The sequence below is a fragment of the Peromyscus californicus genome, unplaced genomic scaffold, assembly GCF_007827085.1.
Source record: "Peromyscus californicus insignis strain IS unplaced genomic scaffold, ASM782708v3 Scaffold_9__1_contigs__length_137607984, whole genome shotgun sequence".
Lineage (NCBI taxonomy): Eukaryota > Metazoa > Chordata > Mammalia > Rodentia > Cricetidae > Peromyscus > Peromyscus californicus.
In genome coordinates, this window is record NW_026294617.1 from 62,568,221 (window position 1) to 62,585,006 (window position 16,786).

Consider the following 16,786-nt stretch of genomic DNA (forward strand, 5'->3'; position numbering starts at 1 on the left):
AAAACCAAAAAATAAAACAACCCTAGAAATGACTGTTTTCAGGTAAAAATGTGACCTCTATGTTTTTACGAATTAAAAAATAATTTGAGAGCACTGATTCTCACTGCTATATTTGTGCTACATTATCACTCTTCTCAAAGTACTCGCAGTATTCTCTGAGGACGGATCATTGAACTTAATCACGGTTCAGGAAGATGTAGGATCAGTGAAAATGTCTTATTTAAGATTGCAAATACCAACTACATCAATTATTTTTACACAAAAAACATTCGAAAACGATAGATCACAAACCACAGATTATACCTGAGTAAAACATAAAACTTCAATACTTTAGCATCAGGCCAAATACAATAAAAAAGTTAAGTTCGCTATCGTTTTTGAAAAACTGCTTAGGATCTCTGCGTTAAGGAGCATTAAGCTTCCAGGAACAGGTACCGCCCCTAAGCAAGGCTTTAAGGCTGGCGCGCTCCCTAGGATCCCCCGCAGGAGTCTCCGCCCTCAGCCAGGGGACTCCGCCCAGCTCTGTCGAGACCCGCCCCTCCACCTGGAGACTCCGCCCACCCCACCTAAGCCCCGCCCAGCTCCTCCCCGAGGCAGCGGCGATCCGGATCTCGGCCTCGAGGCTCCGCTCAACTCCGCCTAGCTCCCGCCCTCGACCGCTAGACCCCGCCCCCTCGCTCCCCCGTCTCCGCGCGGCGGGTGGCTAATACGCGTGCGCGGGTGGCGTCACATCCGCCGTCAGGCCCCAATCTCCGGAAGGAGCTATAGAATAGTGGCGGCGATTTCTGCGTCGATCATTCGAGTTTCTTCGCTGCTAGAGGAGTCGGCTAAGCTGCGGCGACATGGTGGAGGTAAAGTAGCACTCGGGAGTCGTTTGTCTCTGGAGCTTTGCTTTGCCCACGAACGTGCAGGATGAAAGTGCTGGGAACCTGGGGAAAGGAGCTGTGTGGCCAAGGCTGGTGGTCCCGGGATTTCCGGGCGAGAGGAAGGCCGATGACATCTCGAATCTGAGGTTCGGTCGGCGGGAAGCCCGAGAGAACCTTGCAGTCCCTGTGTGTCACTTCGAGCTGGCGCTGTCCTCGGAGGCGGGCCTTCTGATGTTCCCACTGTGGTTGGGATGCTGGTCCAAGCTTACTTCTCAGTTTGACTGTTATTTAAGTTCTACCCGAGTAAAGCTTGCCCTTCTTAATTTCTTTTTGATTGTTTGTTTTTGCGTATCCCAAGCGTTTCTTAATTTCACCCACTGCATTCCAGATCCACTGCAGTCCTCCTAATCTAGCCCAATATCTTCTTCTGGGACTGGTGAATTAGCTTGCAGCTGGTCTAAGGCTTATGTTTAACGAACACATTGGAGGAGTGTAGTTCAATGGTAGATTGCTTGCCTAGCATGCACAAGGCGCTGTATTCAGTCTGCAGCACCACAAACATAAATAAAATATGAATTGGCCCTGCTTAAAACTCCTTTCTGGCCCAGTGTTACTAGAATTAAAAATGTAAGTGGTGGCAGAGGTCTGAACCTCACAGACCCTTGTAGCCTCATTTGGGGCACGCGCACGGCGGGGGGCGGGAGGGGTGAGTAGGAGACAGGGTTTCTCTGTGTAGCCCTGGCTGTCCTGGAACTCCTGTAGACCAGGCTGGCCTCAAGTTCACCTGCCTCCGCCTCCCAAGTGCAAGGATTAAAAGTGCGCCACCACTGCCCAGCCTTGAGGCCTCATTTTATACTACAGCCCACAATCCCTCAGCATTCACAACTGTGCTGCAGTTCGGGTATTATCTGAACACCTTTGCAGTGTTTTCTTCAGCTTGCGTCTTTCATACCTCTGTTCAGTGTTTAAGGCTGTCTTCCTCAGCTAAACCTTTCATAATTACATTTAGCAGTTCATTTTCTCTCTGACTCATCCCATTGCCTATTTTCATTGAACCTCCCAAAATGTGGAATTATTTTGCTTATTTTTGTCTGTTATTTCTTGAATGCTCTTCATGCCAGATATAGTACAAGCTCAGTAAATGTTGATTAAACAAATTACAACCCTAGGCTTCATTCAGTTACTTTTACCCAGAGCTCCAGCCAGACAGGAGCTTTCTCATCTTTGTTGTTGACTGCTGTACTTTGTTACAGATAGTGTGGAGTATACATCATTCTGTGTATTTAACATGTAAAGCACATAACCATTCTAGTGTTGATTAGGACATATGGGTCACTTGTGGTTAGATGTGTGATTTTGGTTGTTTCTTTACAGGAGGTACAGAAGCATTCCGTACACACACTGGTGTTCAGGTCATTGAAGAGGACCCATGACATGTTTGTAGCTGATAATGGAAAACCTGTGCCTTTGGATGAAGAGAGGCAAGTTTTATTCCTTTTCAATCTCTAAAGTATTTAAAATTTTAATATTGATAGATGAGCACGGAGAGAAGGTGGTTTTTAAAGGTCTTAAAAGTGGTGCAGACACTCCCAGGATACTTGGGCAATAGCAAGTGGCTTTTGATCATAGTATAAGTAGAGTTTACTCATTTTTTTCTATTATCTTGTCTTTTACAGTAAAAATCCTATTAGCTAGTTATAATTTAGAAATACCCAGTGTGATGGTTTTAAGGAGAATGGCCTCCATAAGCTCATGTGTTTAAGTGGTTGGTCTCTAGTTGGTGGAACTCTTTCGGAAGGTTTAGGAGGTGTGGCTTAGTTAGAGGAGTTGTGTCACTGGGGCAGGCTGTGAGATTTCAAAAGCCCACATTCTCAGTTAGCCTGCTCCCACTCTCCCTCCTTGCCCCCCACCCCATGCTTGTGAATCAGTATAAGCCCTCAGCTGCTGCTCCAGCACCATGCCTGCCTGCCTGCTGTCTCATGGTCAGTATGATGGTCAAAGACTCTAACCCTCTTGAACCATGAGCCCAAAATTAAATACTTTCTTTTGTAAATTACCTTGTTTATGATGTTTTGTCACAATAGAAAAGTAGCTAAGATATCCAGTAGTTAGGAGCATTCTGGTTAGGTTATCTGATTTTTGATGAATCACTTTGTATGTGCTTTTGGCTTCCTGCTCTCAGAGCTTCACTGAACTGAAATTGTACTTGGCCAGTGCCTCTACTCCCATACTTGCTCCTTAGTATAATGAAGACTTCTGAGGGGCATATTTGGGTTCTTACCAGCCTCAGTCTGGGACTGTGTTGTACGCAGTACCCTTCTTTGTCCTTTGCTTTTTCTTTTATACGCTACTTCCCCTCATTTGCATTTATATTTAATTTATAAGGTGGATTTTTTTTTAGGTAATATAAGTACATTTCTCTTTAAAATGCTGAGCTAATTTAGTGCTTTCATTGGGTCTGACATTTTAAATAACTAGTAAAAGTGTCTATCAGATATTTAAAGATTTTTTAAAAGATATATTAGTTTGTGTATGCCAGTAGTTCAGTTGGGCCCTTGAGGCCTCACCAAAAAAGCTTTTATGTTTATTGGGCAAACTAAGGTCCTACTTGGGTTTAATGAATACTCTATGATAGATTGTGAGAAAAAGTAAATATACATGGTGTGGAAATGCATTTTGAAATTTTGTACTTGTTAAAATACTATTTAACTTGAAAACATCCTGTATCTGTGAGAGTGAATGAAGTATTTGTTTATATACTTGTTTTCTGTCAGTCTGAATATTTTCATTGGTGAATGTGTTTTCAGTATTTAAGGATGCATTTCATGTTTATGATTTTTAAATAGTCACAAGCGGAAAATGGCAATCAAGCTTCGAAATGAGTATGGTCCTGTATTGCATATGCCTACTTCAAAAGAGAACCTTAAGGAGAAGGGACCTCAGAACGCAGCAGATTCTTATCCTCATAAACAGTATCCTGCCAATCAAGGTGAAGACCATCAGGTTTACATGTGAATTTTTAAAATAGAAAAAAAATATTTTCTTGGTTCCTCACTGGGGAAGACTGCTTATTTGTTGCTGTTACAGTGGAAATCTTGACTTGCTCATTGGAGGAGTAACTAAGATTTTTTACTAGAAAACAGAATTCTTAAGAGATATTCAAGGTTACAATGAGTCTACAGGGAAAAAAATTGAAGTTTATTACTAGCCTGTGGAGAGACCATCTGTCGGGTCTATAATTCAAAAAGATGAAATTATAAGGAACAAAGAATCTTGTATTCCATGTGAAGCTATTTGCTTTGAAGAACAATCCAAGTAGTTGTCAGTGAATGGGAAGGCCTGTGTTCCCAGCACGGCTAGGAGAGATGCATGGTCTTTCTTGATTTAGTAACAGCTTACAAGCAAAATGACCAATTCCCTTAATTTCTGAGGCTTCAGTATTAGTTGGAAAGGAAAACTCTAGTTGGTATTAATAATGCATTTTAAAAGATACTTAAATAAAGGTAAATTCACTGAATTTATATATTTATTTATTTATTTTTTTTAGGACAAGATGTTGAATATTTGGTGACAGGTACACATCCATATCCACCAGGACCTGGTAGGTGACAATAAGGCTGTACTAGGTCGACACAAACGTATTATTTGTTGATTTAGACAAATGTGTAGGTACCTAAATTTAAGCATATGAGTAGGTATGGCTGAAGCAAGCAAGCACACACATGTGTGTGTGGAGACAGGTTTAAATAACTGCTGTTTGCTCGTGAACATACTGTCTGAATCAATAGAAAATTAACTTTATTCAGTAGTCTTGGGTTGCTTTTAATACCAAGCTGCTTGTATTTAAATTTGAGCTGGTTATTAACCAGTATTTATTATGAAAAAGTTAAAAGCAAAGACAAGGTGAACTTATTCAAGATTATTGTACCGTCATTGCTTAGAACTTAGTGTGTTCTCCTCCAGTTTTGTTTTAAGTGCAAGTAATTAAGGTCCTGATAGTACTGAAAGGAACTTTTTATTTAAATAGGTGTTGCCCTGACTGCTGATACTAAGATCCAAAGAATGCCAAGTGAGTCAGCTGCACAGTCTTTAGCTGTGGCGTTGCCGAATCAGGCCAGGTATGACTATTGGGTTTTAGTGACAAAGATTTTCACCATTTGCAGTTTTGGGTTGTTAATGTGTGTACATGGAGAAGCCGGATGCTACCGATCTGCCATTAAAAAGAATAAAAGCATTGTGTGTGTTTGTGTGCGCGCACGTGTGTGCGTGTGCGTGTGGAAATGGAAGGACAGCTTTTGGGAATTGGTTCTCTTTCTACTCCAGGTTCAGGGGTTGAACTCAGGAGAGTAAAGCAAATGTCCTTTCCCACGCTGTACCATCTCACTGCTCCTACCTTTATTTGTTTAGGGTCTTTCTACTGGCCTGGAACTCAGCAAGTAGGCTAGGCTGGCAGGCAACTAGCCCTGGGGATGTGCCCATCTTGTCCCCAGTGCTGGGTCATAAGCACAGCCACCGTGCTTTTTTTATTTAAAGGAAGGTCCTGGGAACTGAACTTAGGCCTCATACTTGCAATAGCAAGCACTTTACCCACTCAGCTGTCTCCCCGCTGGCCCACACATTCATAAGAGAACGTTTCTTTATACAGACTGCATACCTGGAAAGGTGCTGAGTAATTGTTTCATGATCTTTCTCTTCTGCAGAGTTGACGCAAATCGTCCTGCGCCTGCTGGCAGTGAGTACCGACACCCCGGGGCCTCTGACCGGTCCCAGCCCTCAGCCATGAATTCCGTAAGTCTCCTGGGTCAAATAACTGCAGGTTTCTAGCTTTTGGAACGTGAATCTTTCCTTTCCTTGAACTTAAAAGTCTTACCTGGATACTGAAATCAGTACTGTCCTGGGATCCATTAATAAAAATAGCAGCCTGAGATAGATAGTCCTTAACATTTCATAGCCCTAAAAACATAGTTTTGATAAATTGCTTTTTTTTTTTTTAAGAATCCAAGCTCCTGTTACTTCTATGTCTACTTAACGTTATACATGTAGGTTTTTTAGTGAAGACACTGTGATCTTGGTATTTACTACTCACTCTCAGAAGTACAAGGATAGGGCTGGGGACGTGGTTCAGTCAGTTAAGAGCTCCGGCTGTGTGCAAGCACAATGCCAATGAAAAGCTGTGTGTGCCTGTGTCACCTGTAGCACCAGCATTTGGGGGGGGGGGGGTCAGAGTAGGGGTGGCAGACGATCTCTTGAGCTTAGTGGCCAGCCAGCTTAGCCTAAAAGTGAAGCAGTTAGCTGCAGGTTCGTGTGGTCAAGAGTGATGATAGAGTGGAACACCTGACATTTGCTGGCCTTCACAAGCACACACCTGTATATACATGTGCCACATGTGTGCACATACACACAAGATAATTAAATTTTAAGAAAATCTTTTTATAGTATTAAGGGATGTTTCATCTTGAGCAGTGTCGGTCCTTGGGTTCTTTTTGGTTTTTCGAGACAGGGTTTCTCTGTGTAGCTTTGCGCCTTTTCTTGGAACTCACTTGGTAGCCCAGGCTCACAGAGATCCGCCTGGCTCTGCCTCCCGAGTGCTGGGATTAAAGGCGTGCGCCACCACCGCCCGGCTGGTCCTTGGGTTCTTATATTGCTTTTGCTGCTAGTGAGTGAATCAGTTTATTTATTTTTTAACTTACTTTTCCTTACTGTAGTTAATGGGAATGTATTATGCTAGTGATAGCACCCGACATATACACACACAATACAAAGAACGTGACCTGAACCTTGTATGGGTTTATGTTATTATGGACATGTGCTGGTGATGTGGATTGGTGTGTGATTGCAATTGAGTGCTATTGGCTTGGTGACATCTATGTGCTGTGCAGCCCCTTGAAATAAGTACAGGCTTTCCTTGCACAGTGATAGAGCTCATTTGACAGACCACATTTCAGAGCAGGTCTGCTCAGGCCTTCTGCCTCCTTAGGCGGGTATAGCTTAAGTTTCTTCAGGATAGGATCTCGGGTATTCACTGTAGCCAAGCTAACCTTGAACTCCTGATTCTGCTACCTCCACCTCCTGAGTTCCTGAATTGCAAGCTGGAGAGGTAAACCCAGATCTTCATGCATGCTAGGCAGGCAGTCTCCCAATTAAGCTACATCCCTTGGCCCAGTTTACACCTCCTAAGGGTAGAATTTCATAGCTTTCAATATGGTTGTGGATTAATGGGGTGATGCAAATGGTAGATTCTTTAGGTTGTGCATTCTTTATTAAGTGCTTGGACGGCGAGTGTCTCAGATTAGATTTAGATTTAGACTTTTGCTTAGAATATCGACATACATGTTTTAAAATTAATTCCATGTGTTCTTTGACATTTCATACATCTAAAAAAGATGCATTCTGATTACTCTCACCTTCCACCCCTTCACTTTTCCACTTCCATGCCTTTATGTTCTGTTTAGTGACCTACTGGGTTTAGCCAGGCAGTGTGTAGACCATGGGTTTGGAACTGTCCATTTGAGCTTGATGGGCTTAGCAGTAGGGACACACCTGAAGGCAGTGACCCCTTCTCTCCCAAAAATCTCAATCGTCAGTAGTTCAGCAGGGAGGGGTAGGTCCCATGTGCCTCTCCCTCTGCACACCTGATTGTTGATGGGGCTGGTCCTGTGTAGGCCCCGTGCAGGTTCCTCAGCTGCCGAAGTTCAAGATTGCAGTGGCTGTGTTAGGCTCAGGAGGTGGCATCGCTCAGCCCATCCCCCTGTCTTTTGGCTCTTAGACCCTTTCCACTTCCTCTCCTGCAGTGTTCACTGAGCCTTAGAGGAGATGGTGTAAATGTCTCGGTTAGTGCTGAGCACTCACCTGTCACTTGTTCTCAGAACCTTGCACAGCTATGAATTTCTGCATTTATGACTGTGACCTGCAAAGAGAAATTTCTCTCATTAGGGCTAGGAGTAGCATTTGTCTATGGGTATACAGATAGATAATGAGAAGATTTCCTAGCCGTATGTTTTTGACCAGGTTTATAGTACCGTGTATGGGTTCCCGTCTGTCCAGCAGGCCTCAAATCCAAGCAAAGAGCAGATGATTACTGCTATAACAGTAAAGGCACTAGTGTTCGAATGGGCACAACTTGCCTAACTAGTTGGTATTAAAGTTCACAGAGGTCAAAGGTGGGCAGGACCGTTGATGCTTTTTCTCCATTGAGAGCCTGCACAGCACCTTCCAGCTCTGTGAAAGCTGGGTAATAGGGAGAGTTCCCATTTCAGTTCCAGCTTGGTTTCTCTGTGTCTTGCAACCCAGGTGTGTGGTGTCTTTAGCAGTAGGGTCCTAACAGCTAGTTCTGGTGGGCAATATATTTGCATATATATTAGCTATTGCCACTCAATCTGAAATCTAAATTAGGCTTGGATATTGGAGCATTTGAAAGTTTAAACTTTTGGGTTAAGAATGCTCAGCCTTTATCAGCTAGTACATATTTTAAAATAATTAGTTACTCTATTATAAGATGGAGAGATAATGGAGAGTTACCAAGTTTTTGCCTAAAGTTGGTCAATTAGGGGTTGGTTCAGTTGGGTTTTGAACTCCACAGTGATGTCTGCTCAGAGTGCAGGATGCTCTTCGTCTGCTTCAGTTGTTTCTTACTTTCTTTTTAAATATATGGAACATACAGAGTTCTGAGGAAGCTTTATAATTTTTTTAAGTAAAGAAAAGGTATTTTAGGTATCTTCCTCTTCAGTTAATTAAAACAAAACAAAATAAAACAAAGCAACCTTTCAAATACCCTCTTTTGAATAAGTGGCCTGAAACTTTCAGTATGATAGCCGTAATAGTTGTGTGATCTGTCCCATATCTAGATGATTATGGAGGCCGGCAATACCAAGAACTCTGCATTAATGGCTAAAAAAGCCCCTACGATGCCCAAACCCCAGTGGCACCCACCGTGGAAACTCTACAGGGTAAGTGGGTCTGCATTTCCTTCTGTCTCGGGCACAGTAAGGACTTAGCCAGGAGTGAGCTTGGGAAATTAGGGAGTGACCTGAGGTGGGCGGGCTTGGGCACTTCGCTGAGATGTCAGGAGCGGGTTCCAAGTGCAACTGCATGCTGTCTACTATAAAATACAGTATAAAGTATTGGTGGGAGGTACTAAATGTGGAGAGCAGAGAATTAAGAAAGAGAAGCGTTTTACTGTGACAGTGAAGGAGAAGATTCCTTAGAAAGAGGTTTCTTTGGCCAGTGATCCTTCCAGCTGTAATAAATTATAAGATGACTCAAAATATCAGTTCAAAAATAAAATATGAGGTAGGGAATGAGATAGCCAGCATAATTGTTTCTCAGACACTGTACCGTCTGTACTTGATGTGTAGGTCTAATGAATCTAATAGATAGAGATTTGAGTAACCACTGCCATAATCAGGACCCCTGTGCTATTGCAGTTGCACACTCCTTTACTCCTGGCCACCTCTGATCCTTTGCCGTTATTATACGTGCATCTTTTGTTGTTGTTAACTATGCCATGAAATTCAAAGTGCATGGTAGATGTTTCTTGCCAGTGGTGCCCTTCATTGGATGATTTTGAGATAAATTGATTGCTTTTTATTGGTTAGTAGTATTCCATTGTATAGATGTACCCAATTTCAGTATTCATTTACTCATTAAAAAGAAGTTAATTTTTCTCACTCTAAATTCTATAATTGTCAGTTTTATAGAACTAATTTGAAGATGACGCAGTTCAAATCCAGGTTGTGGTTAAAATTGGATGCATTTTAAATCATGTATGGATGAGTGCTCACTTCACTCCTTGTTACATAGGTTATCAGTGGGCATCTTGGCTGGGTTCGGTGTATCGCTGTGGAACCTGGAAATCAGTGGTTTGTTACTGGATCCGCTGACAGAACTATAAAGGTAATAAGGAAGATGTTGGGTTTGTTTCTTAAGTTACTCCTACAGAAGAATTGATGTTGTAGGTTCTCTTTACGATGGCTGCATGCAGTAAAATTTACTGTCAAAACTAGTAATGACGCCTGTTTGGAAAGTGGCATTCCCACTGGTTTTGTAAGCATGTTCATGGCCTCCTCATAGTTCTGTGTAACTGTTACTGAAGGAAGTTTTCACCCTGTGATTACAGAATGAAAGCGTAGTTCTCTAGAGATGTAGTGGAAAGCAGTGTAAGACAGCCTAGACTCGTCCACCATGCCCCACTCTTAGACCCTTGGGCGGGTTCCTTTTAGTGTGTCTGTGTTGATATGTCCGTGTGTCTACGGCCAACCCTTTCTCTGTGTGTACGTGTGTATGTCCTGTAAGAGTCAGTTTCTTCTCTTGCTGTTGTTTGGAGACAGGGTTTCTCTGTGTAGCTCTGGCTGTCCTGGAACTAGCTCTGTACACCAGGCTGACCTCGAACTCATAGAGACCCTCCTGCCTCTGCTTCCCGCTTGCTGGGATTAAAGGCGTGCACCACCATGCCTGGCAAAAATCCTCATTTTTTTTTGTTTTTGAGTCTTGTTTTTCTGATAGAGCATTTCTTATGAAAAATTCAGTATTTTAAATGGGTAGAATGTGCAGGTAATTCTATAACCTGTTTCTTATTGTTCAACATTAAAATTGTAGTGTGATAATTTTTGTTGTGATAAGCCTACATTCCTTTTACACAGGCTGCTCTTTGTGTATTGTATTTTTGTTTTGATAGATTGTCGTACTACAAATGTTAGGCCTCATGTCTTTGAGCTGGTATGGAAAGTGCAAATTTCTTTCCAAAGATAGTGAGCTGATTGTTGGCCCATTGTGCTGACCACATAGCTTTTCAGAAGAGTGCACTTAACATGACCACTTGAAATGGAGAGACACCTAGAAATGCAGTGAGGCTGAACGCTTTTATCTTCAGTACTTTTCTGGGTTAAACTGTTCCCTCAGGTACGGTTAATGCTGTGTTGATATTTTCATCATCAGCAAATCTTTTTATGTATTGGGAGTATTAACCTTGTCACCTTCTGCAAACACTTACCCAGTTTGAATGTGCCTTTTTTTCCTGCTTCTATTTGGAGAAGAATCAATGTAAAGAGTCTTAGTTCTTATATGTGCATACATTTAGTGTTATGTCAGTGTTCTGAGTTTTTTGTGGGGGATGAGTAGCCAGCGTAAAGAAAAACAATTATTTGATTTCAGATTTGGGACTTGGCTAGTGGCAAATTAAAGCTGTCGCTGACTGGCCACATCAGTACGGTGCGTGGTGTGATCGTGAGCACAAGGAGCCCTTACTTGTTCTCTTGTGGAGAAGACAAACAAGTGAAGTGCTGGGATCTTGAATATAACAAGGTAAGCTGGGAGCAAGGGCGTTCAAACAGCATGAGCCGCTGTTGATTGTCTGTTTACACTGCGCTGCTGGGATGGAATCCAGGGCCTTGGCAAGCTAGGCTAGCTCTCTGCCTTGGAGCTGTGTCCCCAGACTCCACTGTTGGTCTTCCTAATTTTAGAAATTGTAACTTTTCTGCTTTTATCTTTAGGTTATACGACACTATCATGGCCATCTAAGTGCAGTGTATGGTCTGGATTTGCATCCAACGATCGATGTCCTGGTGACTTGTAGTCGAGACTCAACTGCACGGGTGAGGGAGATGTGGCTCTGGGCTTGTTGTGGGTGTCTTGTATCTTCTCATATGCAAACCTGGTATTAGCGTGTTATTTTTCTCATAAAGAACAATAGATTCTTGATTCATCATAACCTGGTCTCTCTTGGGATTCATGACTTGTATGTTTGTTCAATCTCACTCTTCAGTTCTGTGTTTACTCTTAATTTGTCCTGCCCCTGAATTGTGACAGCCTCATATTCTTCGCCAGTGATTCCCAACCTGTTGGCCGTGATCCCTTTGAGGGTGGAACGACCTTTTCACAGGGGTCACTTAAGACCGTCCTGCATATGAATATGATAAATAGGAATCATATTTACACAGTGATTTATAACAGTAGCAAAATTACAGTTATCAAATAGCAACAAAAATAATTTTGTGGTTGGTGGTCACTGCAACCTAAGGAACTGTTTCAAAGGGTCAAAGCCTGAGGAAGGTTGAGAACCACTGCTCTAGACTGTCACAGGCATCGTCCATTAGCTGTTTAATTCTCTAATCCCATTGAGGGACTAAGCCGATAGATCAGTATCATGATCTTTGAACGCCTGTCTTCCTTGGCCTCTGTCTTTCCCCATAGCACATGGATCATTGTCCTCCATTTATGCATTCTCTTCCTTATGTTCAGACACCCTGGTCTGGCAGACTTAGAGCTATCAGATACGAATACCTGTTCTTTTTCATAGTACCTTGATTATATTTTTACAGATCTGGGATGTGAGAACTAAAGCCAGTGTACACACTTTGTCTGGACACACAAATGCAGTTGCTACCGTGAGATGCCAAGCTGCAGAACCACAGATCATTACTGGTATGATCTGCTTCTCCACCCTACTGCCTCTCATACCGGATGCATCACCGTTCTGCGTCTGCGCTGTGGCTCCTCCAACTGCTGCCTTGTATTGTGTTTTAGTGTCACTCTGTATTTCAGTCATGGACATTGAAATTAGGATTGCAAGATTTTTTCTCTTGTGCTTTTTATGTATCATAGGTCAGGTATTATAAAAGGCGTCTGCAAAACTGCTGTTAGATACAGTCAAGTGTCATTCTAGAGTGTCATGACTATCATTCTAGGGAATTGAAGTTAGAAAATACCCTGCCACCAATCCCTTCAGAACTGGTATGAGTCTTACTTAAATGACAGTGAACTTTACTGTGACTGGAAGTTAATTCTGTCACTTGGTTTGTTTTGTTAACTAGAAATATTAAGGGGAAACAATTCAGTACCTGGTGTCCACATAGGTTAGAATAGTGTCAGGTCCCCTGGAGCTGGAGTTACAGATGGTTGTGATCACTGTGGATACTGGGAACCAAACCCAGGTTAAGAAGTGCTCTTAACCACTGAGCCATCTCTCTAGTGCCTCAATTGGGCATTTTAAAAAGAACAAAATATAAAATACTAGTTTTAGAACTTTGAGGATATTATTCACAGTGGTAAGTCTTCTACTTAGTGTATGTATATGTGTAGAGGAGTGCTTTATGATTACTGTATTTTAACTTGTGGATTCTGTCCTTGTCTGTCTCTATCTGTCTCTCTCCTCTCTGTGCCTGTGCGTGTGTGTCTTTTCATTACAGGAAGTCACGATACCACAATACGATTATGGGATCTGGTGGCTGGGAAGACAAGAGTGACATTGACGAATCATAAGAAATCAGTCAGGGCTGTGGTCTTACATCCACGACAGTAAGTATGTTTTGCTAATTAGCTTTTCTCTCTCCATGTCGTAGCGAAATTCCAACACCAGGACTGCTATTGTAGTCTTGCAGCCTGTGCTGCAGATGGACAGGCTTGCTTTAATTTTCTGTTTGTTGCTATTTTGCTTCATGCTCTGTATAGAATGAAGGAGAAAGTCCCTCTACATAGTGACAAGTAAGACCAAGTCATGGTTAAAACTGCTCTGTATAGAATGAAGGAGAAAGTCCCTCTACATAGTGACAAGTAAGACCAAGTCATGGTTAAAACTGCAGTAGGAGGTAATAGTGGCTGAATATGTTTAGGATATAGAGGGCAATGGACATACTTCTTACCTGTCAGAGATTGTGCCGTCTATGCTGTCGTGTGACATCAGAGACAGACACAGAACAGTTTAATCCTTGAGGAAGTTAATGGACAGTGAAGTCATGATTCCCAGAGAAGACAAGCATAAAGTCACAAGCTGTTACCAGATCAGACCACCCCTAACCACCCTCTCCTGGACCCTCTTCTTCCCTCTCTTTCCTTCTCTCCCTTTCTTCAAAATTGTCAGGGGGAGGTTTTTTGGCCATTGAATGTGTACATTTGTTGTGTTAATTCGGTAGAACACTGAAGAAATGAACACATTATTTTGGGATTTAAAATGCATTTCAATAATTTGAAAGGCTGGTAGAACTTGGAATGGAGATACTGATGATTCTGCACCTTAATGGACTTAACATTGTAATGAAGCTGTCTGGACCCGTGAGCAGACAGGAATTTTTCCAAGCTGGGAGATTTTTTGATGCAGTGTACTTTCCCATTAATTCTTGTCAATCAATCTTTTTCCAGTTACACATTTGCATCTGGATCTCCAGATAACATAAAGCAGTGGAAATTCCCTGATGGAGGTTTCATTCAAAATCTCTCTGGTCATAATGCAATTATTAACACACTGGCAGTGAATGCTGATGGAGTACTTGTATCTGGAGGTAAAGCAAGGTTTTTATGGGGTGTTGAGTTTGCCCTTTTGTTGAAGTGGGTGAGTTAGTGTAGTTCGTACAGCATCACACCTATGTTGTAGTGGCACTCACTTGACTAGGGTGTATGTGCCTACTCATAATGTGTTGATAATCCAGGCAGCATGTTGCATAGTTTAGTCCTCTTTGAATTATGACAATTATGCTAGGAATTGTCCCAGTTTGGTTGGATTGTCAAATGTTATGGTGTCTTTTAAGGTCTATAGTTCTGAATTAAACATAAAGGAAAGTAGACAAAACCTTATTAGGGAATTTGAGTGTGTGTGTGTGTGTGTGTGTGTGTGTTCGTGTGTTTGTGTGTTCTATGTCTTTGTATTGCTCATGGGTCATCTGAGCTGTTGAATGGATAGAAATCTAACCACGTCTTTCCTTCACAGCTGATAATGGCACTATGCACCTTTGGGACTGGAGAACTGGCTACAATTTTCAGCGAGTGCATGCAGCTGTACAACCTGGGTCTTTGGACAGTGAATCGGGAATATTTGCTTGTGCTTTTGATCAGTCGGAAAGTCGGTTACTAACAGCTGAAGCTGATAAAACCATTAAAGTTTACAGAGAGGATGAGACCGCGGTAGGTGCTCAGTTTCCTTGTATGTTTCTTTCAGTTTTTTAAGTTTAATTATATGTTTTGTTTTTAGAGACAGGGCTTCACATTGTATCTCTGGCTAGCCTGGAACTCACTTTGTACCTCAAGTTGACTTAAGCTTGAAGCAGTCTTCCTGCCTCTGCCTCCCAGATACTTGGGATTGTGGGCATGAGCCACCACACCAGCTTTTACATGCCTTTTAAAGTAAAAGAACTGTCATGCAATTTAGCAAGCACCTCTTACTTGGTTACTAGAAAGAAAAGGACTCGTTACAGTACTAAGGGATTTGTCACATACATAGTGATCAGCTCGGGGCTTCTGTGTGGTTGCATTGATGCTGATGGTTCCATTGTTACATTACTTTTAAAATCTAGTTCTTTCTCAATACAGTTACTGGGAAAATAATACCTTAATAATAGTAGCAAATAATAGACTGCTATGGAAATGAAATCTGGAATCACGGCATTGGTGTTCCTGTGATATCTAAACAGAAATCTGACTTGAAATGAGAGCGCAACTGAATGTGTGATAGATCCACTCAACACTTTGCTTACTGTTCTCTTTTTAGACAGAAGAAACTCACCCGGTCAGCTGGAAACCAGAAATTATCAAGAGAAAGCGATTTTAGTGGGCACTGGCTCCACGGTTGTCCTTTTGTTCATAGCTTGGCATTGATGACGATATCCAGACATGTATGGAAGCTCACTGCGGAAGTCATTGCTGCTTTGTATTTTACAATAAACTGCTCCCTGTGCCCAGCACCTGTGGTTTATTTTAAAACGAACAGTTTACGGTTTAGAAGTAAGATGCAAATATCACCAGTGCAGGTTTATTGACCTTTGCTGCTCTTAATACGTGCTATTTGATAAGGCTTTATTGTTTGTTTTTATTTTATGTATATAGTTGTTTTTGTGTATGTACGTCTGTGTACAGTGTGTGTGCCTGGTGCCCATGAAAGCCAGAAGAAGGCATCAGATCCCAGGAACTGGAGTTACAGATTGTTCTGAGTCACCATTTCGGTGCTGGGAATTGAACCTGGGTCCTCTGGAAGAGCAGCCAGTGCCCTTAATCACTGAGCCATTTCTCCAGCCTCTATTATGATAGTTTTGTTAGAAAATCCTCTTCAAAAAATGTACAAAGCCAATTGTTATAATAAGACATTTTTGAGAGGAACACCATTTCTTTTTGGTTTATTTTTTGGTTTATTTCTATGTGTGTGTGTTTGAGATAGGGTTTCTCTGTATGTATTCCTGGCTGTTCTGGAACTGGCTCTGTAGACCAGGCCAGCCTCGAACTCAGAGATCCACCTGCTTCTACTTTCCAAGTGCTGGACCACCACCACTCGGCAGGAACACCATTTTTTTTTTTTTTTAAACAGTCCTTTGAAAAAAAGTCAGTGACTGATAATTTCGGATTAAGAGATTCGAGTTCTTGTATGCTTTTAATCCCAGCATTTGGGAGGCAGAAGCAGACAGTTCTTTGTTAGTTTGAGATACCCTGATCTATGTAGTGAGTTCCAGGTTAGCCAGGGCTACATAGACTGTTTGAAAAGAAAAAAAAAAAAAAATGAGCTCTTAATCTGACTTATTCCAAAAGCAGGTTTGCCTGTTCGGCCAAGTTCTGTGCTGTGTTCTGGTCCAGAAAAGGCAGAAGTCTATTCTCTGAGACTTGCAGTTTTAGCAGCTTGCTGTGGAAATGCTACCAGGACAGTGGTTATGGGGGATCTCAGAGGCACAGCTCTTCATCATTCCTGGGAGGCTTCATGATGTCATTTAGCAAGAGGCATTTGAACTAGCTGTAGAGGGAGCAGGATTCTAGTTGGTTAGGCTGATTTGTTTGCCATTCTGCAGATCAAACCAGGGCCTCACAAAGAGCTGAGTGAATGTTCTGCTATGAGTCTGTACCCCCAGTCCTTAGCAAAGGGACTTTCTAAGCTAAGAAAGTGGAGGGCTTTAGATATGGGAACATGGGTGATGTGTCTAGGATCCAAGAATCGCCTGCTGCAGATGATGGCC

The 16,786-nt window shown here is 42.1% G+C and overlaps 1 protein-coding gene across 1 annotated transcript; it reads left to right on the forward strand.

Moving 5' to 3' along the window:
• The first annotated feature begins 718 nt into the window (after positions 1–718).
• On the forward strand, positions 719–15,529 carry Plrg1 (pleiotropic regulator 1). Its single transcript, XM_052731258.1, has 15 exons — positions 719–851; positions 2,241–2,347; positions 3,713–3,855; positions 4,414–4,467; positions 4,894–4,984; positions 5,567–5,654; positions 8,711–8,812; positions 9,666–9,758; positions 11,016–11,165; positions 11,354–11,455; positions 12,182–12,284; positions 13,049–13,157; positions 13,998–14,137; positions 14,563–14,756; positions 15,340–15,529. Exons 1-15 carry the CDS (start codon positions 843–845, stop codon positions 15,397–15,399), a joined length of 1,545 nt encoding a protein of 514 aa, XP_052587218.1. The 5' UTR covers positions 719–842; the 3' UTR covers positions 15,400–15,529.
• The last annotated feature ends 1,257 nt before the right edge of the window (positions 15,530–16,786 follow it).

Coding starts and splice junctions, on each gene's coding strand:
- Plrg1 (XM_052731258.1), top strand. Junction 4,985..5,566: donor GCGTTGCCGAATCAGGCCAG/GTATGACTATTG, acceptor TCTCTTCTGCAG/AGTTGACGCAAATCGTCCTG. Junction 12,285..13,048: donor AGAACCACAGATCATTACTG/GTATGATCTGCT, acceptor TTTTCATTACAG/GAAGTCACGATACCACAATA.